The sequence below is a fragment of the Pseudopodoces humilis genome, chromosome 17, assembly GCF_049639895.1.
Source record: "Pseudopodoces humilis isolate 2021_Gansu_Grassland_sample_001 chromosome 17, ASM4963989v1, whole genome shotgun sequence".
NCBI lineage: Eukaryota > Metazoa > Chordata > Aves > Passeriformes > Paridae > Pseudopodoces > Pseudopodoces humilis.
The window spans coordinates 14123743-14150866 of NC_142216.1; the positions used below are offsets into that span (position 1 = coordinate 14123743).

General features: G+C 39.4%; 1 protein-coding gene across 2 annotated transcripts in view; it reads right to left on the reverse strand.

The window, feature by feature from the left end:
* SLIT3 (slit guidance ligand 3) overlaps positions 1-27124 on the reverse strand; it is a 465384-nt gene that overhangs the window by 128532 nt on the left and 309728 nt on the right. For both annotated transcript variants that reach the window (XM_014253183.2, XM_088063492.1), the window contains 3 exons: positions 22961-23032; positions 17704-17775; positions 8769-8840 (listed from right to left, as the gene is read on the reverse strand). In XM_014253183.2, coding sequence (XP_014108658.1) covers positions 8769-8840; positions 17704-17775; positions 22961-23032 — 216 coding nt within the window. The remainder of the gene's footprint in view (positions 1-8768; positions 8841-17703; positions 17776-22960; positions 23033-27124) is intronic.

Sequence of the window (27124 nt, forward strand, 5' to 3'; positions counted from 1 at the left end):
GTTCCCTCCTGTGCAAAGATCAGGCACAAAGCCTACATTACTGATCCAGCCCACTGAAAAAAACTCCTCTGAGCAAAACTGACCTGCAACTGCAGTGAATGCACTGGATCCAGGTTCATTCTCCCATTAGTTTCAACAAAACATGAATAAACCCCATGCTGGAAAATAGAATTTACAATGTGACGAGGTTTCCTGGCAAGAATTTTTGATGACTATGTTCATGGTGATATAATATGTGACATTATTTAGAGCCAAACACTGAAAATGAGAGCAACTGATCCTCTACAGCCACAAATACAGAGGCACACGCTCTCCTTTAAGCATCTGAGTAATCTGGAACAGAAAAGTGCTTGTGCACTGTTTAGAAGTGAGAATGCAGGTCCTAAACAGCTTTTCTAAGGTGACAACACCTATTTTGTGTATCACAGATAGTCTGCTCAACAGTAATCCAGGTGTAGCCATATGGGGTGGATGGTGAGATACATTAATGACTTATTTCTGCTCAGAATCAGTGACAAACAGGGGGCAGAAGTGAAAAACTGAGGAAACAGAAGACATCATCCCTAAAAATCTTTGCCTCCTACTTACTGTTTGTTAGATGATGACTTTTGGCCAGAATCATTAAGGTTCATATTCCTTTCAAAACTCTCAGTTATTTTAAAATATCCGCTATGAATATTCCGCTCTATAAATCTCAGTTCTTTATTTAATCTTTCTTCGTTATCCCAGCTCCATTAATGGCATCTCATTTTTAATTAGGTATACAAGGCAGGCCTCACGTGGAGTTAGAAGTGGTTAGAAGAGTTAGAAGAGGTTTTTTAAACTAACACAAAGGCAGATGAGAAAAACATATTCCAGGAAGCAGAATCTTTCCTGAGCACTGGACCAGGCCATAAAACATATCAAGGGTTCCTTTACTGGACTTACACCAGATGAAGGAACATTAAAAGTGGAGTTCTATTTAAGCAGGAATTACATGGTATTTATTTTTGCACCAATTCATGGTGAAAATAAATTCCACCTATTTTGTTATCAGCTTGATTGGATGAGATTTACACACGGCCTCCAGATGTGGGGCTCCATTCAAAAGGAGGTTAAATATTCAAGTAGAAATGAAACCGCCTGCTAGCCAGAGGGATGATGGATTATTAACTCAAGTCTCCATTTTCATCCCTCTGGATATGTAAAAAACATGAAGAAACCTCTCACAAGCCTTGGATGACCACAGAATACAGGAGAATGGTTAAAAACCTTGTGGTTTGCACACCACTGAAACAGCGAGCTGAGCAGAGCACTATTACAATTCCATGAACCCATTTCCTGAAAAAGAGGATTTGTCCACACACATTGAAATAATAACGTGGTTCAGCTAAGCCCTTGAAAAGAATGTGCACTGAATTGGCTCTGTAATTGTATCAGCTGCTCATAAGCACCATCTGCATAATTAAGATGGTCCCATAATTGAATTATATGCCCAAGCACAGCTTCAAGTGATTAACATTTAAATAACATTCTGAACTCCAAACCCAAAATGACTGAAAAAATTGTTTTTTAAGAGCAAATGGGAATGTTTATATGGCTTTTACCCTTAGCCATATTTGTATTTTTATCTCAGTGAAGTCAAGTAATCAAACTATCAGGAAATAACCACAGAACTTGGAGAATCAACAGCAGCCTGGCAACCTTACACGTGCTGGGGACTGCAGGCTGGCCTCTGGTGCTCCAGGATAGAGCAGGAATCATCCTAAATACATAAGTGAGCCTAAAGGAAAGTGTTGGGGAGAAAAGCTGCACCAAGGCACTGAAAAGCTTCCCTTCCTTTTTCACCAGCTTTGTGTTTTGACAGCAACGACAACACGATCAGAATGAAAATGTTTGGCATCCCATGAACTGGCTGGCACATCCCACATGCCAGACTCCACTGGGGAAAATGAGAACTCACTAGAAAAAACAGATGTAACAGGCACAGGAGACTTGTAGGGGAGAGGAGAACTGGGTAACAGTTTTGCCTGGGTAACAGCAGAATACAAATTGAACAGGCATGACCTTTATAGAATATCAATAGTTGAAGGTTTCACCTACATTCAGAGGCACTATAAGGCAGCAAAGAAAGAATTCTCAGCAGAAAGGTTTCCTTAGGATATACAATACTTGTTACAAGAAGTCATTCTTGTAAATTTGGCATGTATTTTTCAGAATTTTCTCTTGAAATTTATAGGGAATCAAGTGTCATTCTTGATTTAACACAGCTGAAGTGTCAATACATAAATACCTAGTCAAGCACTTGGTCATCCCAGCAGCCAATGACAAGCAACATCTAATGACAGAATTAGACAGAATCTATGTGCCCCTGCCTAGTTATTGGAAAAATAATTATATTAAATTTCAGGAACATTTTAAGGTGGCCTGGACTGTCAGGGAGCATTTTGATTGTCTCTCACTGTGTTGAGATATTTAAACATCTACTAAAATTTACATTTTCTAATGTGATGACTGACCACTGAAGAGTCTGTCAGTGCTTCAGTTGATAATAACCAGCATGAAATCATCATCATACTTGCTTAACCACCTTCAAGTGTTTCTTCATGTTCAGGAAACTGGATGATGGTGATGACAAATTTATTCACAGTAAATTAAAATGGAAAAGTTGCAAGCTGATAATGAGTCAAGAAGGAAGTACAGAGCACAGTCTGACAGTCCTGTTTTGCTGGGAATTTAGAAAGAGATTTCAGAAATTCCTTTTCTGATCCAAAAGTCTGCAACTCCAGTTGAACACCACCCACAAAAGAATCCTGTGGTACTTCTGTTACTACCTGGAGAATTATAAACACATGTTATCACAGCACCCAGACTTCTGCTATTTGAAATTCAATAGTGTTTAACTTCTGCCTGCAGGTAAGATCACAGCTGATTCTAGATAAGCACATGATAATTCAGATGCACAACAGAGCAAGCACATTTTCACAACTTTCAGGGCTAGCAGAGTTAGACTTGTGTGTAATAACAAGGAGGAGAGCTCCCGTCAGCAGAGTCCAGCTTGGAGCACGGGGGCTGCAGGGTCACACTGACGCAGGGATGAGCAGTTGTTTTGGGAAGCTGGATGAGTGACACAGGAAAGGCAGATGCTGCTGCAGCCTTTCATTAGTGCTTGACTGTAATTGTATTTCTGAGTCTGGCAGATGCTGCTTCCTCACTTTTAACAGTGGCTATTGAGTTTAGTAACATTATCACAATAGCAACCTAAATGCAGAAATCTGAAGGAAGAAAGCTTGAGGCAAATGGCTGGAAAGCAATTCTAAAACTATTAAACAGGTCTGCGCAAGGAGAATTCCATCCTGGACTGGAAGGATGAGGGTGGCATAGTCTCTGTGCTGTAGCCAGAAATATTTTGAGGAATCAAGAGAAAAGCTCATATGCCATTTTGCTAGGAATTTAGGTTCACAGATCCCAGAAATGACATAGGTTGCAAAGGACCTCCAGGTCATCTGGTCTGACACCCACCCAAAGCATGACTCATTCATGCACAGTTAATGCAGATCACCAGATCACAGGATAATTCAGAATTCCAGGAAGCTCCAGTGGTCTCTTGTCCTGCTAGGCTGCCAAAACAGGATGAGCTACAAGGTCAGATGGGGTTACCTTGAGCTTCATCCTGTCTGGATAAAGCCTGGTCTGTAAAACCTTGAAGGAGAGAGGATGCACAGCTTTCTGGGCAGCCTACTCCAACTACCTGACATCATTATGAAAATGTTTTCCTCTTAGATTTAGTCATAAGGTCTCTTTTTTTTACTGCCTGTTGTCTATTCTCCATGAGAAAAATTAAGAACTCTACAGAACAAGAAGATTCTACACATCACTTAAAGCCCAGAATACTATGGGGGAAAGAAAAGACTAATGTGCTATAAAAGACTTGTAAATGGAGAACTGTACTTTCTTTATTCTGACATTTCTGTACTGTTTATATAGCTGGTTAATATATTTATGTATACAACAGTGCAATGTATACAATGCCAAATATTGGAACTGATGAACATTCTGTTGGTTTTAAAAACTCTGTATGAGTTTGTACATAATAGCATTCTCTTTGAGATTCTATCAAGCCCCAAAAATATACAATAAATAATTGGTAGATCCTGCTTTAAGCTCTTCAGTACTGTGATTCAATTTAGAATTACAAATCAAGCACTTCAAACTTGGCAGATGTGCCACGAAGATACTTGCCAAGCAACCTCACCAGAAAAGAGCAGGGCATACCAAGTATCTGCCTTATTCATACCAGAAAAGACAGAATAAAAAGCAAGTTAGAAAAACTGAGAATCACTCAAACCAAAATTTGACCAGTTGAATTTTGGGAAGACTGATGACAGCAGTTTCTGAAAGTACACACATGACTTGTCACTTCATACAAGTCTATTTTAGGGTCAGCTGAAGTTGTAACTATTTTATCTAGTTCCAATTTTAAGCCAGGTTAGATGAGTGATAATTTGTCACCACTTTTGACATCACTTTATCTGTCAATATGTCAAACTCCAGACACCAATACGATTATTGGTCCTTTCCAACTGCAGCGTTGAGTTTTCCCTAATGACCAGATATTAGGTGAAGGAGAAGGCTGTAAGCTTTTGGCTTAGTTTTTTGAGAAAGAAACACAACAAGCATCTGATTTTAAAATATATGCACCACAGGAGTAGATCTGTGATGTTTAGCAACATTGAAACAGAGCCCACTACGGGGATTTTTCCTCTCAATAAAACATGGTGATCACAAGCAGAAGATTTAGGATCAACACTCCTGAGCACTTGTATGATTAGCAGCTATGCAAAGTAAATTTCCTCAAGTTAAAGGATTTATTGAAAACTGATATTTGCCAGACATTTGAAAAATGAGACTTCATGCCTCATATTTTTCTGCTCTACAGTCTCTTCAAAGAGCAGATTTGAGGATAGCTCCTTGTTCAGGAACCAGAGCACCGCAACGCGCACGGCTGCAGCCAAAAGGCTCCCAGGATGTTTGTCTGAATATCTGAATATGCTTGCAGGGAGGGAAGTGTGTTGCTTAGCTCTGACACGTGCTGCCTCCCAAACTCGGTGCCTGCTGCTGCTGTTGGGTTTATCTGCCCCAGGGCTGCCCCATGGGAAGGAGCTGCAGGGCTGTGCTGTGCCCCCGTGCAGTGACTGGCAGCACTCTGGCAAGCTCAGGGGCTCCTGAAAGAGCCTGACCACATTCTGGGGGAGCTGAAGGACAGGTGAGCAGGACATTTAAGTGTCTTCCAGTTTCTAGAAAGCCCAAGGTCAGTTGAAGGACTTCTGGACTAACTGCCCACAGCTAATGGTTACTGGAAAACTTCCACCTTAAGCCTTTGCCATTCTTTTGGTATTTAAATGCAAGAAATGCAAACAATTAAATTAATCAAACAGTATTTCACAGCTTGGACGTGCTGCTCCCTCAGTAAAATGAAAGTTTCCATTCACTGTATAAAAAAACCCCACAAAAGCTAAGAAAACAGTTATCCCTTTCTGGAAAACAACATGGATCTCCCAAACCCGAATTGACCCAGAATTCCCAGAAGGCACTTGATACAACCTGCTGAAAAGAAGAATGTGTGAGGATAGGGTACAGTAGCTACAAAGCTTTCTATCATCCTCTTCTCTGGCACCTTCAAAAAGGATAAGGAAAACTACATGGTCCAAGAAAAGCTTCTGCTCCACAGAACAGATGTGCAGTTGGACTTGAAGAATGATTTTTCCTGCTCTTTGGTTACCAATGCTTACTTAAGAAACGTGTAAGATTTGTGAAATCAGCAATTTAACAAAAATCCGATTGCAATTATTTTTGTGGGTAACGTTAACTACTTAAGATAGTTACTTATAATGAAAACTTCAGAAACAACATTTTGAATTAAACCCGTAGGGTTTAAAAAAAGCCCAACAAAACCATACCCTAATCCCTCAGCAAAAAATCTCCAAACCCTTATTATCTAACCATGCCTAGTTATTTTCTTGCCAAATATAATATAATACTGGCTTACCACCTCTGCCTTATAGGACAGAAATGTGGCATGCTGATCCAGCCAGGCAGCCTAAAACTTGTTTTGAATTAATTTCCCCCTACACCAAAGTCAAACAGGACACTTCAAAATGTGACCATGCCTGAGATGAGAACCCCTTTTTCCAGTTCTGGGGCTCCTGTCACCAGTGCCTGAAGCTGTTAGGCCCTTACAGAAAATAATTCAGCCAGAATACAGAATAATCCTGGCCTATATTGTGACAGTATATTTAAACTGAAGAATAATTACCTGTCTGGGAAACTCTGATGAGTTCTAACCAAAACAATTAGTAACAATATTATCTGTTCTGAAATTTCACAGTAATTTTTTTTCCTTTTAAATAATATATTTTCTTTCTAAATAACAGTTTTTCCTTCTAAATAATACAGGACTCCCTTTTTCTCACTATGTCCTGCTTTATCATAAAGCCAGTACATTTTCAAAACTGCTTCTGCCCCAGCTCAGGAAATCAGACAGGCTACCAGGATACCTTAATCAGAGTGTTCTTATCAGAGTGTCTCCAGACTAATAAGAAGAAATCCAATCTAGTGCCCACGGAACACTAAATTAGATCTAATCGTAGGGCACTCTTCCAACTGTTCAACAGCAGGTCTAAGAACAACCAATGCCATTTATTTTTTTTTTTTAGTAGCCATTAAAATACTACAAGCAATCCCAGAACAGCTGCTTCAAAGCCACAATCCAAAAAGCTGCAGATATTTGTTTGTATTTAAAACATGATCATTCAATGCTCTCCTTGCCAAAAGATCCTTTACATACAAACACACTCAAGAAGACCCTGGAAAGCTCCAGGGTCATGGTATTTTGGGAATCCCAAAATGGGGCAACCTACTTACATTGTCTCAGCTTGAGAATGTTTAAAGAGTTGAAGCACAACACCTTTCAGTGGTTCCCTGGCACACAGATTTTGTCTCCTGAACAGCAAGGTATGAGCTAATTGTGACTAAAAACAATTGTAGCTTGCCTTAAATATTCACTTCACTGAAGGCCTGCCCTACATGCAGGACTATTCTATAAAGGAGTTAAAAATTGCTTCATGCCTTATGCAAAGTTCTAGACCCATATTTTTATAGGACATGGTGATCCATGTGTTGAGTGATTTTCTTATTTATGTTTTTCTACTGGGAATGATTCTATCTGTAAAGAATCTTGGATTAGATAGAACAAGTCTGGAAGAGTATAGTTTCAAAGTTGTAACTGTAAAATATTTAGGTAGGGAAGGATGGTTGTAAATCTGAGATTTCTTAAAATACAGTTTTTTTTCTCAGAGGTCAAAGCAGGGTGAGTCCCAGCTCCTCTGCACTTTGATAATTATTGTCCTCACACTGGCAAACCATCACCAAAATTTCTCTTACTGCCCAGGCTGCCATAGAAACACTGAAGTGCCAGAAAACTTGTGAGGGTTGGGGCAGGAGAGAGGAAAGGATCTGCCAGAAAAAGGTGCACAGGGTGAAGGTAAAATGATGGGCAGCTCCCCACTGGCACAGCTCAGGGACTGCCACAGCCAAACCAAAGGGGCTCTGGCTTGCCCTGCTCTGAACAGGGTGGTCCATGTCTGCAATTAAGGTCTTATGGATAAATTACACATCTGAGGAGTCCTTCACTTAGCATAGAGAGTTATTTCAGTGACTTCATTTTATTTGTTTGGCTTTGCTCACGAATGCTGATCTAAATCTAAGCTAACTTTGCTATCCCATGTAAGGGCAGCAAAGGCTGCAGTCACAGTGATACATCCAATGGCAATGACAATCTTTGGGAAGTTCACTGCTGGCTCCATCAGGATTGTCAGAAAGGCTTCAAGTAACATGTCTAAAAGCTACTTCATATTCTATATTAAATATGATTTAGTGTTTGGGGTGGAGTGCTGTATGTGACACAAACCAGAATTGCCTCACTTTCGATACATCACCTTTATTTCCTGAGTGCATCATCCATGATGGTAATCAGAACATTAGGAATACACATTAAACTCACTTCCCTGCTGCTCCCTCTACTGACTGGCTGAGGATTGCCTTCCCTTTGAAGGAGTTACTGGTTCCCAGTGTGATCATGGAGACAAGAGTGAAATTTGCAATTTCACATTTGGCTTCTGAAATTTTTTCTGCTCCTTTAATACACACTGAATATCTCTCTATATTATAATCTTACCTCTATCATGACTGCTAGTTAAATCACACGTGGCATAAAATACTTTAAATAACAATATATTGTAAAATCATTTCTCTTGCAACCAAGCCCCATTTGACATAATAAGAACGTGGAACTGAGCACGAGTTGCAGCAATCGGACCTCTCACGTTGCCCTTTCACTTGTCCCAGCAGGTTCTTGCAGCACAGAAGCCCTGAAGGATCCAGACATTCAACCACAAGTGCTAAATGTGTAAAAACAATCAGATGGCATCCCCACCCACGCATCAGCCGGTGACCAAATTTCCTTTCTTGGACCGAGTCTCTCATTTCCTCCCCACACTTAAATCCCCCGTGTCTATTATCCATTATACACACTGTGCTATAAAACTGTTGACACCTTCCTTTTTTAGTTTTTTCAGCCCTTGCCTCCCTCTTGCCTGACACAGAAACAACAGACTAGCACATCCCAGTGATTTTTCAGTGGAAAAGGTGGTTCTATTAATGTCAGAAGCTGAAAGAACAGTAAATCTAGCTAGTCAGTAAAATAAAGAAGAGGAAGGGATCATACTCACAGCAGCTGCAGAGACACAAGATCATCAAAAAGGCCCTGGGGAATCTCCGTGATCTTGTTTCCATAGAGCACTCTGAAAGATTCAGGAAGACAAAATAAATCTTAAATAACAGCCCAGTTTAGTGTCCTCCCACATCTCTGCATTATCATCTTTATTGATCATGGTGCACCATGCCCAGGATCTGTGGGCATTTCATTTAACCACTGATCTCATTTTCTTTTCAGAGAGCACATGGCATTAAATGAGTCGTTATGATTCAGGCTTCGTCTGGTGTTGGAAGGCATTTTTAATGTAGGAACTGGACATCATCCAAAAACTGTATCTGAAATATTTTTCATTCTGTTAAGGGATTTTTTTTCCATCCTTTTTAGAAATATTTTAGCTACTGAAAGGCACACTGTCTGATGCAAAAACCTAGAATTCTGCTCAGTAATACTGAATTTAAAAGCCAGAGAGCACAAGCTAGTTGTCGATAAAATTTCATATAACCGAGTCTCTTAAGATACAGTAATTGGCATGAAATGTGACACAGGCATCATTGGATAAAATATTATGGCTTCACCAGCTGCTGTTACCATTTCAATGAACTAATATAAAGAAAATTAACCTGAACTGGAAATAGACATGTATTTCAGGAACTCAAAAATAATTTAGGTACAGCTTAGTTATAAAAATCAGTAAAGCTTTAATAACAAAAATGAGAGTCACTGTGTATATTTAATCAACCAGAAATGTATGACCTGATATCCACTATTCAGTTTTAACATTAAAAATATTTCATTTTTTAATGGAAGAATGCATGTATATTATCCTTAGAAATTGAACGAAGGGGGGAAGAGAGACAGAACCACCATTACGCTGAGATGTGTTACCCAGTGACCAGAGAAAAATCATGTATGACAGGAACACCAGAAATTCAATCATGGCTGAGGTATTTGCTCATGTCATTTCTGCAGGTTGGTATCATTTGTCAAAACCAGAGAAGTGCCTGAGGAGCTCATGTGAGTCCTGGTAAAAGGGAAGATGATGAGGCTCCCTCTGACAACATTTTGCCTGACCTAAACATTTTAAACTGGGAAAAACAGAATTTATGTAATTTCTATGCTCTACATAGGACATGGCAAATGGTTATAGACCAGCTCATATCGAAACTCTGCTGCTTATGTGTCACTAAATTGGTTGATTCCCTCACTTTTTAATGTGGAACAATAGGCTGGAAATGAATCAAGAGGCCACGTGAGGCTTGGATGTTGGCAGAAATCCTGGCTTACCCTGCCTTACAACGTTTGAAATATTAGGAAGAGTTGAACATACTGAAAAACAAACTCTTAGCACAACAGACCATTCCCAATACCCCCTGGCCTTCCCAGAGCATCAGCAGCACTTCAGTTTACTCTTCATCAGTCACTGGGAGTCCATCCCCCCTGTGGGAACATTCCCAGATCTGCTCATTTCTGAGCCTAAACAAAATAACACCATTTAAATACCAAAACCTAAACTGAAACCAAACTTTTCATTACTTTTGCAGTTTAGCAGGAGCTGAAGTGCTACTCAAGAAACTAAGGATCATCCAGCATTCTACTGTTTCTAAACAAATGTAACAATTTCTCTATTAGAGTCAGGAGGTGTTTGTAATGTGCTGCTCCCAATAGTGTTTCTTGTGAGTAATGAATGCTTCTAAATTTTTCTGATTCAGAAGACACACAATTTCCTATTTTGACAAAATTTAATGCAGTTCATTACGATTTTTCTACTCAGTCCAAAGCTAGACAGAAACGGTGGCTGAACTTGGGAAGGTTTAATGGGATCATTCAGACAGAACATTCAAGTCCCTGGATTTCACTGGGCTCTAAATCAACACGTGAAAGGCTGACTCACAGACTTCCTTCTGAACAAAGATGTGTGCACCTGAATCAGAAAGAAAAACCAAAACCTCTACACATAAAATATTTGTAAAAGGTTAAAACATTAATGCCCATAGAACCCAGTATGCTTCCTTTCCATCTTTCAGTCTTTCTGAAAAACCTTTCTTTAGCAAGTGTGTCATCTGTGCACTAAGTTTAGACTGCAAACTCTGGGATGCCAGAGAAATATCTTCCTTAGTTTTGTGAAGGAGCAGGATCATCAGTGCTGATCAATAATGCATAGTACAACAGCAAAGAAGAATTGAGAAGCTAAGTTTTACAAAATGCCCACGGAAAGCAAAGACATTCCCACTCCAGACTAAGGGTTATTCTGGCTGTAGAGGTAAAACACTTAGGGAAAGCAAAACCTTAAAGAAATATCAACAGCCGTGTCCTATGGTACTACTGAATGTAAATATCAAAATAAGACCCTCAGAGCAATTCCTTTTTCATTTCTTTTTAATTTAAGAGTCAGAAGGTCATAGTGCAGTGTGCTTCTGCACTTTAAACCTTGGATGTGTTTATATATCTTCTTTATTATTTGGAGCAAAATAAAACAGATCAAAGTAGCTTACAAAATGAAACAAAGCTCTGACTTTTAGAAGCCATGAAAAGGAAAATAAGCATTTTCTGAACTAATTTGGCTTATGTGCATGTGGCACATTAGCATTCAAACAGATTAGGAACTAAACAAAAGTCAGTAGGAGAGCTCAGGCACTTGTCTCTAATTCATATTCATGTTCAGCAGTGCACAGAGCCCCAGAGCTCGTGCCAGGGCCAGGGGAAGCAAGAGGAGGGGAGATGTGCACTGCACTGCAGCTCCTCTCTGGAGCCCTCACTGTCCCTTCCTGCAGGAAATGCACAGAAAACCTGCTTTGCTCATAGTTCTGTGGCAGCCAGGAGAGCACACTGCCCCCAAGGATGGGCTGGCTCCTGCTCCAGCAGGCTCCTGCTCTGATCCTGCAGCTGCTGTCCTGGCCAGAGCGATGGAGCCAAGCCAGTCCCTGCAGCCACAGCCACCCTCCTGTCCTGCTGCCCCACTGCCCATCTCCCTGCTCTGCACCCCACTGCTCCACAACAGCAGCTCTGGGGGAAAGGAGCAAAACAAAAAATCCTGACAATAAAACCCACAAACAATCAAAACAAACAAACAAAAATTAAATTAAAAAAAAACAACCAAAAAAATCACCCTATAATAACAAAAAACCCCACAAAACAAACAAACACAAAACACAAACAGACCCCCCCACCCCAAAACACCAACTTAAAAAATCCATGTAGCAGGAAACATGACTAATTGAATTCAAGAGCTTCATTTAAATCTCCAGTGCTTTTCCAGCAGAAGTAAATTTTAGGAGATTTGCCCTTTGGCATTACAAGTTCTAAAAATGGAGTTTACTTGCTTCCCTCACACATGTTGCAGGACATGCAGGTGTCCTGACTAATGTGCAAGCTTGGCACAGGAACACAACCCTTCTATCCCAAAGCACCTGAAATTTTAGACCCAAAGCATTTTTTAAATTAAAAATACACTAACAAAATTAACATGTAATAAAAATAAAATTAGCTCAGTAATTGCCACCAATAGACAGTGAGTCAGTGAATTAGAACATTTATTAGAACACTGAAAAAATTACTAAGATGGTTTTTTTTGTGGGCTCCTGATTCTTCACTGGCTTCTCATCTTTACTAGAGCAAGTCAGCCACAGGTCTGACAAATACCACAGCACATAAAGCACAGACACCTGGCAGCACTGCAAGCATTGGAAATCCCTGGGAGCAGCACCCTAAAGAGTCATTATCAATCTGAAACAAGAAATTATACAAATATAAAACAGTCACAAATGAGGCATTGTGTTTCTTCAGCCTGATTCTGGCATCATATGTTAATAGTCCCCTAAGAATGTATCTATCCCAAGACATATATGTATATTAAATTTCCAATTAAAAAATTAATTGTTACTACTAAACTTCAAGTTTTGCCATTTAACCCATGGTATTCTAAAATAAAGATTAAACAGTAAGAAGAGTCACTGCACAGATTGATCTGCAATTCTGGGACACACCACACACAAAGAAAGCACAGGAAGCACACACAGCCACAAGGATGTTGGTGAGAATATAATCACTGAGGGACCAAACCTTCAGCAGAAGGGTCTTAAAATGTGAAATTTACACTGATTCTTCAGAGTCTCTATCCATTCTGACCTCTTGCACCATTTTGAAATGAGGGAATTTGCACTGACTTTACCAATACATGGCCTTTTAGATGCACTGAAGTTTAACACGCCACCTTTGAAGGGTGTGAAACAATAACTGCTGTGCTCTTTATTTTATGTCTCTGCTCCTCAGCTTCCTTACTTGCCAATGTAGTTGCAATTTAAGTGCTTCATTAAGCCAGATCACAGAACACAGAGATTTTTCCCTTGAAGGTGACACAGAGTTTTTTGAGGTATGAAAGCCTGGCACAGAATCCCTTACTTTAGACCATATGGTTTCCAGCTAAGTGTTCCTTTATTTTGGCTGGGCTGAAACATTCTTACTGAAGTGTCAAATTGTGACTTTATGCAATGTCTTTTTTAGTCCTCAGAATGCTTTTAACTTTCCTTTAGACTGTGAAAACAATTCTTGCTAGGAAGAATTATATTTCCCAAGCTATGTACAATGGCACGGGCTCAACACGAATTCAGGTTTTCAGAAGGGGACAAATTGATAGGGATAAAAACAGCAATAAATTTCTAATATCTAAAAGAAACGTAGACATGTAATTTTTTTTCTCCTTCACTATTTCATATTTCTTCAGAACAAGCTAAGCTAAATAAATCACAGTAAAACTATCCAAAGCAATTTGTTACCTTAAAATAAGTTTGTCAGCTATTGCATTAGACAGTGTTTTATTGCAGATTTCAAATCACCATGAATGACACCCCATACATCATCACCCAGGAGATGATGGTCTAAATGGGACTGCTGTGTCAAAACCTAAGCTGTCTCTTGTCTTCGTGCCCAGGCTGATCTAAGCTTTTAAAGTGTTCACTAGCTTAATTCAGTATATGAACAAAACCAAAGGAAATCTCCCTCTGCAATGGTCTAAAATTTATTAATTAAGTTTAACACCCTGAAGGCATAGACTATTTTGTCATATCTCATAAAATGTCCCCAGACAGTCTGGATATGGCCTTCCAAACCTACATTTGTGGGATGTTTACTGACTCCAAGAATTACATTTATCTTTGATACTATTAACAGTAACCAAATGCTGATACAATTTTCTTGCTGATATCGACAGATTCTGAATTGATTAAATGAAAAACTAATTTACATTCGAAAGTGTGTGAAGCAATCTTGAAACATGAAACTGTTCCTATTGTCCCCCATCCTCTGGGCTTTTATTACCACTGCAGAGGCCCTGCTTACCATGGAACACAAACACCACATACTACAAACAGAGTGTTTAGCAAACTTTTCCTTCAAATTCAGGTAATATATTATTTTGCAAACAATTCTGCCACACTTCTCCATGCAAGGGTACTATTTGGTCTCATATTTATATGAAGGAACTATTGCATGGTAAGACTAATTCTTCTAGTACAAGAAGAAGAAGAAAAGAAAAAGCCAGGAAACTCTAGGAAGAAAAAGAAGAAAAAAAGTTCTTAAAGCACAATGATTCCAGTTCCTTATTCTGTAACAACCTGGAAAAAAAGAAGTTATGTGCACCCCCAAATGTTTCTAAGTAGAAATGTCTTGTTCCAATGAGTAATAAGAATAGAGAACAAAATCCCATTGAAAAAGAGGCATAGAGAAAATAATTTATTTTTTCCTGCATGTGGGGAATAGAGAAGTCTTGAGTACCCTACAGGAACAAACTTGCCCTTCTTTTGCTAAATGCAGAGAAAACCCAAGGTAGAAATGGCTGCTTTCAAGTATAATCATTTCGTGTCCTGTCTGACTCCCATCGGTGAATTTCTTGTTAGAGAAAATATATAGATTTGCAATAAAAACTTATGACCTGCTAGCACATGGATCACTTAGCACTTTTAAAAGATTAAAGTTTTACACTTTTTAGAGGAAACAGCTTTTGTTAGAAACATTCCCATGTTTTGAAAACTGCAATACACTATTTTTTTCTACCATCTCAACACAAGTACAAGAGGCAGGGTTCTCTGAGAAGCATTTCTGCCTGGAAACACCAAGCCAAGTTGACTTCAGAAGAAAGAAGAGTAGAACCCACTAAACATAGGCCTGCATTAGGCAGGCAGACTAACAACCTTGGCTGCCTTCCAGAGGAGCACTCTGGCTCTCCAGACCCATAGGGAGCACTGTGATTGCACGCAAGCAGGGACCAGAGGGAGGAGCACAAAATGGGAATAAACCAGACAAAAAATGTTCAAGGATATTAGGTTATACAGCAACACTTCATTTTTAATGGAAACCAAGTTGCTTACTCTCATTTGTGCATTAATCCTTTCCCCTGCTTTCTTCTGGTTGGAACTCAGCTAGCTGCAAAGTCCAGCTGCTCTGTGCAGAGATTGAACCTCGATGATGTCTCATTAAAATGTATGCACCAATCACATCTGGCTGAGGTGCAGGAACAGTAAGAGTTGTTCCTTGTATGCAGAGCAGGGCTCCTTCAGGGCATGCAGCTGAGTCAAGTTACTGGGGCCTTGGGCACCAAAAAGACTGAGCTGCTAAGAGGGAATACTCTGGTAAGCCACAGTCTCACTTCATTTCTGCCTCCTTGTCCTTTCCCCTTTGGCAGTGTCATCGGGAGGGCTAGCACTTCCAAGGGTTCCTCTTCTCCTGCACTTGTCTTTCTGTGCCTGACTGAGCTGGGCTGGTGGCTGTGGCAAAGTTCAGACAAAAGAATATACTCTGAGGGGCAGAAACCTGGGCAAGCTTTCTTCAGAGAAACCCAGATTCTGCTCACCAGCTTCTCATCTTGCTTCATAAATATATCTAGGGCCCAGAAACTGAAAGAACTACAGAGAGGAACCTTCCAGGTCTGGATGACAGGTAGTGAAAAGTGAAGGATACAACCATGGAATAGGAAAAACATTTTTAAGACCTACCTGCAATGAACAGCAGGGGAAAAACCTTTCAAAAGAAAGTAAAAACACAGTGGACAACTGACCCTAGAAGAGGAGGCTGATAATTTCAAGACTGGAGTTGATATTGTCCTCGAAATAAGGCTGCCAAGAAGAGGAGAAACTGTGTGTGTGTTACAGCTTTGTGTGTCTGTGGTGGAGGGAAACTGAGGCAAACATGAACAAAGGAGAGACTTGAAGGCAGTTCCCTTGCCACAGCCTTTGCTGTGCTGCATCTCATCTCCCTGCCATAACCTGCTGGCATTAACTTAAGCACTTTCACCCACTTGGATATAAACATTTTCAAACATCATTCCCTTAAAATATCGCCTTGGATGACTGGGCAGAGAATACACAGTCATGTCACTTGCTTCTGTCTGCAAGTCAAAACACTATAAACCCCTGCCCAGTTTATATTCTCATTTCCTCTCTGTCCACTCTAATGTGTTTTGTCCCACACTGCTGAGGCCACCTGGGGGTATCTGAATTAACTGTGTTGAAGCTGAGCAAGTTCTGCCTTGGGAAGCCAAGCCTGGTGGAAATGTCTTGCCCGTCCAGCTGACTCCCAGGCAGGAGCTCTGCCAGCACCAGGAAGCTGCAGCACTGCAGCATCAGCAGCAGTTTCATACTAAGCCAAAACTGTAGTGTTCAGTAAATGTCACTCTCTTGCTGAATTGTTTCCAGACAGCAGTGAGGGATTTGACCATTTCCACAGCATGTTGAATAACACTGCCTGAACTATTCAACAAACACCAGCAACACTTAATATATATTTCTGGCATTCTCCCAGCTGGATTCAGGGCACAGAAAAGGGCCAATCCTTCTGCATTCTGTCTTAGAGGTTTACTGCAACATGTAAGTTCAGTACTTAATAACTTTCTGATACTCTTCTAGTCAAAAACTTATTCAGTTTCTCAGAACTATCCAGTATTCAGAAAATAAAATTATGGCATCTCGTAGAAACAAACTACAGTTTTTAAAAACCAAGCTGGGTTATATGAATATGAATAATTGTTTCCATATGGTTTTTAAAATTAATGCAGGTAAATATCATTCAGGTTGTGCTTCCCTCTTCTCTCAACATGGGGCTTTCTACCACTCTATTCTAATTTATCTTCAATATGCAGCTTCTGACCTTGTATTGCTCCTTTTGCCCATTAAAAGCTCAACTGTTTAATAGTGCTGTAGGTACCTAGGCTGAAATACAGCTGCATGTAAATTCAACTTGGTGCTAAATCAGTTTTCTGTGTTCTGTGTCTGTATAAAGAGAAGCAAATGTCTGTCAAGAGATCCTACCTTCCTTCCAGCTTCTCCATTAAATCATATCTTAGTCCCCTTCCAGCTTAATAAAGCAGTAATTACAACTAAGGTATATAAACATTTTCTTATGGTTGGGTCGTTCCCTAACTAGTTTGAAGAAAAAAAGACAAACCAAAACCCACCACCACAAAAAAAAACCAACTTCAAAAAACCAACAAAACAAAAACCAACCAAAAAACCCCTACACCACAAAAAACCCAAATAAACCAGAAAATTCCCAAGAGTGGAATTTCTTTACTATAGAAGAAAAATCCAGTATGGAAATATTTCCCCAACTGTTCCCTGATTAACACCTAATCCTGTCTGAGCTGAGGTGAGGTTTTGGTGTGCCATGAGCAGTAGGGGTGCATGGAGCAGCCTGCAGGTGCATGTGTACAGCAGACTGAATAATGCACTGATTTGATGAAGTGCAGAAGTCAGCTGCCTTATGAGAGACTTGCAGACAGTCCTCCTTTCTAAACTTCATTTTTCATTTACAAAATTTTTCATTTACAAAAGATCAGATGCTTCACACAAGCTGGCAGTTGCACACAGAAACATATGTTCCCCAGACAGCACATTATCATTTTTATTCCTCTTACAAGCAAGCTCTCCCCAAATGCCCATTCAGCTCTATTTTCTACTTACAATGAAATGAGAGATTTCAAGCCTTTGAATGCATCAGGTGCAATGTCAGTTATTTGATTCTTGCTGATGTCTCTGTGAAAAGAAAGAAGGATTAAAAAAATGTTAGTAAACAGGAATCTAATGAAAATATTTTAGCTGTAGCTTATTGGAAGAACACACTTGATATAAAAACAGAAGTAACTGATCATATAATCTCAGAGAAATGATGAACTGTGTAATGGCAGAGATAGGCAAATTCCAGGAAGGATCAGAAAACACCAATCAGTGTAACAGGCCACGGCCTCAATAGAGAGCACCCTTCTTAATAAGGTCTTTCATTTTATGGATTTTAAAAAAAAGTTTTTATGAAGAACAACAGTGATGTTGATAAAACCATCCCAAAGCCCTCGATAGTGGAGATGGCACTGTGACCCTGTGGGGTGGCCCTCAAGCATGAGGAGCAGCATAAAGCTGGTCTGAACATTCAAATGCAGAACTTTGTAACAACAGAGAGGATCATGCAGAGTGTCCAGCCCCTGATCCCAAAGCAGGGAGTTCAGCACTGTTCCACTGAGATCTGGGCTTTAGTGGTCTAGAAAAAACAAGCAGCACAAAATCCACTCAGCCTTTATCTGGTGAAGTTCAGACACTGGAGGAAGCCTTCAAGCATGTGAAGGGGAACTGTGGAGCTCTGCATTCAGCAGCGTTGTGGTTGTACCCAGAGTGCTGCAGACCCTGCCAGGGAGCCCAGCAAAATTCCACCTTTTTGGTTGTGGTGTGAGTGGGATTCAGTATTGCCTGCTATATTTTTTAAGTAAAGTGTGCTCCTGGTTTGGAAAATATTCTTCAGTTTGAATCATAACCAGCCCAGAACACGAAGATAAATACAGACTGTGCCACAGTAACTTTATACAAGGAGCTCAATTTACTACACTTGGCACCCAGGTGCTCAGAGCTGGGTGCCTCATCATGACTGTCACTGTCATCCAGACTTTGTGTCCATCAGTTCAACCAGGTGCTGAGCTGGGACACAACCTTCAGCCACCTCACTGCACTCCCTGATATCAGCTTCTATCAGTAGCATCAAATCTCTTCACTGAGAGCTGAAGCAATACAGTATTTCATGTACATCTTCACTGATATTTCCACTGGGGCACGTGCTATGGATCCAAGTAGACTCTAAATAATACATCACTTGAATGGGAACTTGCTAATCAGAAAGTAAGGAGGTTTTCCATTCTCTACATCTTCTGAGCTACAAATTATGTTGGTTAAAATTTTAATAAGGTCCTCAAAATCTTTTCAAATCTAGCCATGTAAAGTGGGATTTTTTTTGCCTGGATTTTTGATAACTTTTCTAAGGCTTGGTTCTTTTTTAAAAGCTCATAAAGAATTGCTCTGCAATCAACTGATGCTTTCTGTTACAACATCCTGCCTAGCAGGGCAGGATTCAAGGGAAGTTTTGGTTTCACAGCTCAACTTACAGCAGCCACACTTGTCACTGTGAAAGCAGGAACATTTATTTTTATTTTTATACAGGGTTTTGTGAAACTTGTTTAGACTGTCTGTTGCTTTTTATCCAGTAAGCAGAAGTATGGAGTGGAGCAGTCCTATCTAATTCTTGAGTAAAGTATTAAAATCTGCCAAAATCACAGGAAAAGGCGAGTTTGCTGAACAACGACAAGCATCTGAAAAGGGGCATCTAGTTTTTGACAGAAATATTTCCTCACTGTTTTAGTGATTTGCTACATCTCAGAATTTCCATCCTCCCTCTCTCCCCATGTCCAGACGCTAATGAGTGTGTAACTAATGGTGCCTGAACATGCAGAAGTGCCGTGCTGGGCGACGGCACGCTCTCACTTCATGCAGATGCACTACAATCAGCATTAGAAGATAATTAGACACATTATTTCCTTTCCATTAGAGCCCAAGTTCCACTGCTGTCAGATAAGGAGGTTCCATCTCCTTCTGACTTGAAGAGCTTCTGACTTCAGAGCAAGGGATCCAATTTTCTCCTCGTATTTTTGCTCCCTTTGTTTGGCCTGCTTTGGTGAGATTGTCCTATTCTGTCTTTCACTGACATCAGGACAGAATGAGGCTTTTCTAAGCTGCACAACTAAGACAATTTAGAAGACATAAGGCTCATTTTCTTAGTTTAGGGTATCTCAGAATCACTCAGGGAAAGTGCACCTCTTCAACTGGAAATGTAATAAAATTATCAGGCTTCCACTCAGGCAGAGATGACATCAGTCCCCTCATCCTCCCTCCCTGCACCTCTGACAGCACAGTAGAAATCTCTGAAAAGGTTGGTGCACACACCTTGGAGGGTGGCTGTGCTCAGTCACCAGTTGGGGACATAAATTGGTTTTGAGTTTGCACCAGGGGAGCAAGGATAACCCAGCAAGTTGCTGAGTAACACAACTGTGTGGCTTAAATGTCTTCACTGTAAAAGGTTTTGAAACAAAACAGATTTATTTTTAGATGCAGCCAAATGCAAAACTATAAATAGCATTGGTTGAATATTCTCTTTGTTGACTAACATTATTAAAAACAGATTACTTGATTATCTCATATAAAATGGACTGTTCTCATTTGACAAGAGTACTCGGTAAAATCCATGTCATATATGGTTTAGTTTGTAGAAGCTGTGTAAAAATGTCACAACTTCACACAGCTACTGGGAAGCCTGTGAAAACTCAATGTGTTTTCTGCTAAAATGTGATAAAATTAGTCTGACAACATGAAATGCCACTACAAGCATCAGAGTTAGTGAGGTGCAACCACATCCTTCAAAGTCATTCCATGTACTTGGCTCTTACTCTTGCTCTACAAACTTGTTAGATAAAAGCCTAAGAAGAGCAGAGACAGGAAATGTGGGCAATTATTATCAAGTCCAAGACAGAATAGGTTTCAGCTCCTTTACTAAATGTAAATATAAAATAACTCTCCCATCCTGGAAGTTGTTGAAGAGACATTCTAAACAGGAAACTGCAGCTGTAACACTTGAATTAATATACATTTTTTGCTATCATCTTGACCTAATAATATCAAGTCAGATCAAGATTTTGTTGGACAAGTGGATCTGATTTAATAATTAATCTCAGTTATCCAATTAGCTAAGGAAAGGAAACTTCATTATTTTGCAGGAAATACTCAGTAAAGAATCAAAATACAGAGAGTACAGAATTGCAAATGAGGACTATTATCACTTACATTCTTGCATATTTATTCACCAGAAGGAGAGAAATGCAATACAATTTACAGGGGTATGCTAATACTATCCTCTGAATGATATAAAATATTATTATAGTAATTAATAGTAATAATAACAACAATTATATTAATGTTCTTCATTTGTACCCCCAGTAGGGCATCCATTAATTAAACTGATAATCTTCCTGCTATGGCACTGCTCATTGAAATCAAAGTGACAGAAATGAAGAAAGCCTAACAAAACTTCAGTGATCCTGAACGTATCCTTTCCTCTAAAGGAGAAGGATTCTTTTGTTTTAGGATATAATCTTTCCACCAAAGTATATTTTTGCGTTAACGGGACTGAGAATCTTGAAAAGATGGTGTCAATAATCTCTTTAAACACTGAAACAAATGTCCTCAATAAAACTATGTTTTATTTTATTATTTTAGCAAGATTGTTGCTCAATCCAGAGCCTCACTGTCCAGCAGGAACTAAACTTTAACAAGGAGACAGGTGGATAAACAAATGGTGAAACATAAGGTTTGTTATGGGACATTCTGCAGCCCAAAGATCTGTCCCAAGTTCTCCCACAAGATCCCATCACCTTAACTAAGCTTTGGCACAGATCATCTGCCACAATAACTTATTATTTCATTATGAGGTCAGATCTCAATGAGTATACCAATTATACCCCAAAAAGCTGTTAGCGCCACTTGCTAATGGAATTCATCTGTGAAATTCTAACATAAATCATTTCACATCACAAGTGCTATGTTGGATAGGGCAGCCATCTACATTAAAGAATATTTTTTGGTCAACTCCCATAAAACTAGAGTTCACCAATCAATGAAAAATGAAAAGACAGTGCAAAAATCTAAAATTAGTCATACCTCAGAAAGAACTATGTAGTGATTTTAATAATAAAAAAAGTTACAATTTAGGTCACTGAAAAGGGATCCATCATTATTCACTGAAATTACCATCTTACTATCCAATACAGTACTTCTTTAAAAATACATACAGCTATATTGAAAGTGAGACAGAAGAATAGAGACCACCTGAGATTGATGATTTGACCTGTTAAATATTAAGATCTATATTTACTGTTCCTCAGCTCTAGGAACTTGCTAAGTTGGGACTGGAAAACAGCAATTTTGCCCTTAAATCAGTGGTATACTGCAAGCTCACTTCAGTTTCCCAAAGCTGTCTGATAATCCAGTGTCTTCTGTGAAATGAGCTGACAATATCTTAATTCCGGTATTGTTCACATCAGAGAAGAACTGCAAAGGTGTTTTTTCAGCAGCATTAGCACTGATCTACAAACCTGAATGACTTGTGGAAGTTACTGCTCCAGTGGCAACATCAATATCTCTACTGTGGAGAAGGAGGGCTAGCTTGCTTTACCATTATTTGTGTCATCGTGGAACTGTCACATCATCTCTCACATATCAGTCAAAAATGAAAGAAAAACCTGACTGGGGGAATGCCCCATGTTATCTGCATGACAACACTGCTACACATCAGGATTATAGGGGGTTTTTTAATCCAAAGAGAAAACACAAGAGGTAATGAAAGGAAGAATTATCCGGGTATCTACTGGTGATTAAGCGACAGAGAAAACAAGCTCCAGCAGACTTCTTTGTTTTCTTGTAAACAGTCAAACCATTTTAAGGTCAGAACATCAAAGGCACTGCAAAGAACTCTTCAGAGCTCTAAAAGAACGTGACTCCTGCTATAACTGGGGTCAGCCACTCTGACATGCTGCAAACAGGCACAGAACACAGGATGAGCGGAGAAACGGAACTTCAAACCTTTTCTGAGGAAGCAGATTTGAAGTTTGAACAGACTAACAACTAATTAAATCACATCATTTATAATAGGAAGTGAAATTAAGCATTATGAAGGATTTCATGCACTGTTAGGCATCCTGAACCAAATTCCATTGTTGCTTACACTCTGAAGAGATGATTTGTGCAGTCCCCAGTGATTTCAACACAGAATTGCCAATATGTTTCTAAAATGAAGATACTGAAGTGAGAAGATTCATGATTACTCTTGCATGTTGGTCTTATTAAAACTTACATTCTCTTAAGCTTCTTGTACTGGGTGAAAGCTCCAGGGGGAATGATTTTGATGAGGTTTTGCTCCAAACGTCTGAAAACAAACAAAGCAATGTACATGTTAACTACACAGCTATAGGACAGGGATCACATTAAATATGACAGCACATTTTATATAAATATAAAGCAATTTTACAGGGTTTTATGCAAAACATCTTTTTATTTTGAAGTCCACTAAACAGATAAAATACTGAGAAAACTACTTAGAATAAGAAAATAATCTCTTTGATTTCTAAATTGGTCTAGGAAAATGTCACAAGCTAAGGAAATTGTAAGGGTCATGGAATTAATAAAGAACAGTAGGCATACTTTAAACTTAAGGTAGAAAATAGAAAATACAGGTGCTTTCCTTGACTAGCTGCTGTAAATAGAATGTACCTGTTTAAACTGACAGCTAGGCTAGGCTGTGACAGCTCAGTAAACAGATTAATAACACAATCAGACCAATTCAGGAGCAACAACCTGTGGGAACATGCTAGAAACCGAAGTGAATTCATTGCAAGATGAATTCAGATTTTTAAGAGGCTGGGGAGCATTTTATATTAAAAGGATAAAAAAAGAGAACTGCATCTTCCTATTCCAACTAGCAAATACTTAAGTTTTTCTAAAATAAGTTCCAGACTACATGAAAAGTCTGCTGGTTTTATTTGTAAGATTTGGCTTGAAAGAGGTACTCTTTTTGAAGTACCATAAATGCATGCATCACTCACATAAAATGTAAGCAGCTTTAAGATACCACATAGAGCAACCACTGAGATTAATTTCTGTTCCTTCCTGCTAGTACTTTCAAGTATTTGTCAGCAAGTTCCCTGAATTCCTGCTAAAAGGAATGGCTTCTCCTCAGATGAACTTTATGTTCATCTCCATCAGAAATGTAAAAGTGGATCCTCAAACAACAAATTCCACTGACCATGGCAGCTGAACTTCTGCTCAGTTGGGACTGAGACCAAAGTGTGGTTTTACCATGCTCTTTCTTGTTATTGAAATGTTGTGTATTTTTTTTCCCTCAAGTGTCCTAAAAAGCAACAGTTTAAATAGTAAAAAATCTGTGGTTGAAAATGGCTTACAATTGAAATACAAAAAGATATTGGAATGATGGAATGAGGCACTCCAGTCATTTCAAGTTGCTGCAGCAATGCAAAGGGGAGAAAAAAAAGCTTTAGAACCAGGAATGACAATAAAGTAAAATGGAAGAAGAGAGAAGTAAATCAAGGTTTGTAAAGTACTAGGGAATAGTAGAAAAAAATGTGCAAGCTCTCTGTCCTTCTGGTGATCTGTGCTTTCATAAGAAAAAGAAAAAAATCCCCTTGAAAGTAAGATAACTTGCCATCTAATTTCTACTCCAAGAAGCCATTTAAGTACAAATATTTTGATATTTGCACAGTCAGCTTGTACAGTCAATGTGCTCACCCTCTTTTATATCTGTAGCGACCTATTTTTTAAAGGTTGTGATCAGAGTTAATTCTATTCTTTGTTTTGTGATTTGAATTAGTGTCTGAGATTTCCCTTCCAGTTGGTCTAAATATAACAGCTTCATTTCTGGCAAGTCCACAGTGAAATGCAAATTGCTGTGAGCTCCAGCACACCACTATTGTTGGGTGTTTGTCACCAGAATTAGCAGCACACACTCTTCCCATAAAGGCTTTTTGTCAGCTTGCCAGTCGGGTGTTTAATTCCTCCCGAGTGTTTCTGTGCAGGCACTTCTAGGAACAAAAGAGGGTCATGCCTGCCCCATTTCCTGGCCCTGGGGATGGAAACTGGGGGTTCACCCATCCTGCACACCAGGCTAGCAGGCAGTCCTTAATGGGAACCCCAAATACAGGGATGGGGGGAATATACAGGGATGTAGCCTTTTACAAGCAAAATTCCAAGGCGATTTTAGTGACTCAAGGGTGGAAATATACAGTTTTCTCCCCCCATAGGGTGAAAAAAATATCCAAAATTGGGATAGCCACAGGTGCCACGTAATGATTTTTTTTAAAAACTAAAATAAAATATAAAAAATTAAATAAATACAATACAATACAATACAATACAATACAATACAATACAATAAAATAAAATAAAATAAAATAAAATAAAATAAGGAAATTTCTAGAAAAAGCAGAGTAAGAGCAGGAGTTATTTAGAGTTGCATTCTAAGCTCCCTAGTGAACTCTTCACCCTTTCCTACAAGATCTGGAGGAGACGGCCTGTTCAGAAATAGATGGACAAGGCTCTTGTCATCTGCTGCTATATTCCACAGCACCTGACATTTTTTTATTCCATGAAGCCCTTGGCAAATGAAGAACTAAAGAATGCTCATAACACATTCTGCTCAGTGCACTGCACCTTGCAGAGGTACCAGAGGAGCACCACGGGCCCTCATTAGGGTGTGTGGGCAGGTGGGCTCCAACTTGGGCACAAAGCAGAGCCCTCAGCCCAGTGCTGCACTAAACAACCCTGGGCTTTAACAGAATGAAACACTAATTTGACTTCTAGTTACTTTTTACATAAATGCACGTAGAATAGAATATTCTATATCTGTGTATAGAATACCTGCATATAGAATGGCAGACATAGCCTGAAAAACACAATACAGTTCACAAGTAAAATAACAGGAAAGACCTTGTTTTTATTTATACTTTACTCTTTCATCCCATTTAGCTCATGACACATTGAGTAGAGCAGATGATTAAAAATCTCAAGAAATTCTAGGTTCTGCCAGAAGGGGTGTTGGCAATTTCAGGGTGATGAAGGCCTAATTAGAAACCATATAATGGGAAACTGCTAGAGATGCCACCTTTGAAATAAAGTGAAAAGCAGCACCCTTACCTAATGTTGTCCTTTTTTCCTCCAAAAAATGACAAAGTGTAAATTTTACAGCCACATTTCATTACAGAGAAGATTACCTAGGTTACCTAGAAGTTGACCTTTGGAAAACTGTGGTTTTTATGGTCTATCCCTATAGTATGGAGTGCTGTCATACACTGTAAAACCATCTGTGCTAGTGCAAAGCAACATCTGGGAGTTCATTATTTTGGGGGTATTACCAGAATATACTATAAAATAATTTTACAATACATTTGAGAAATTTGTACAAGACACACAGTCCTAAAAGGCTAAATTTTGAAAATTTAAACTACTACCCCCCCTCCCCCATTAAAGGTTGTTACAACTCAATAAAGTTTTTCTTGATTCTCCTCTGGTATTTCATACTCAGATCTATTTAAGAGACTTGCCAAGCGGAATTCACAGAACTGATAAAGTGAATTTGCCGTGTCCAAACTCCCAGTGGTTTTTGTTCCCCCTCTGTTCCCCTGGTGGCTGTGCCATGTCACCTGCTGCCAGCTGAGTGCTGAGATGAACTGCAGCACATCTCCCCCTCCTCTCCCAGCAATGCTCTGTCTGCCTCTCCCAGCTTTATTTTAGAGCCTTTGACAACAACATCAAAGGACAGGAACAATTTCCTTTCTCTTCTCTAATATATCATCAGAGATTGGAAAGTATGAGGGCCCACTGGATTCAGATCCATTTTTTCTTGTAATAACATGATTCTAGACAGGATAAGTCCTCCTTCTTCCCACTTTTTTTTTAAATTACTTTGCAGCAATGAGAGCAAAAAGTAAACATATCAGAGAAAAAAAACAGAACAAAACAAACACGGGGAAACCATGCAGTTAAAGATGAAATACTATCTCAGGGTAAAGAATAAGCACTCAAATTCCCATGCTAATCCATCTCAAAGTTCACTGAGGTGCAAATCTTTTCATCACCTCCTCCTGTGGCGCCTGTGTTGCTCACGCCCAGGATGACAGAACACAAAGGATAAAAAACTCTGCCTAACAGGGATTTAGCAGAACCAGCTCACACTCAGGAGTGATGAAGCCATTTGTCTTGAAGAGTGATTCCCCCTGCAGAGTTAGGGAGACAGACGTATTAATTTGGGCCTTAACTATCTCCTTTTTATTGAGGGAAAGAAAGAATTTGTTATTTGGGTCTCTAATGGAGCAGTTTGCTAGCAATTTTCCCATTTCAAACACTGTCTCAGCTGCTAATGTGCAATGTTTTGTCAAGCTTACCTACCCATAACATAGACAAATCACTACCTTGGAGAAAAAGAGAGGGAGTGAGGCATCAGTGCTGA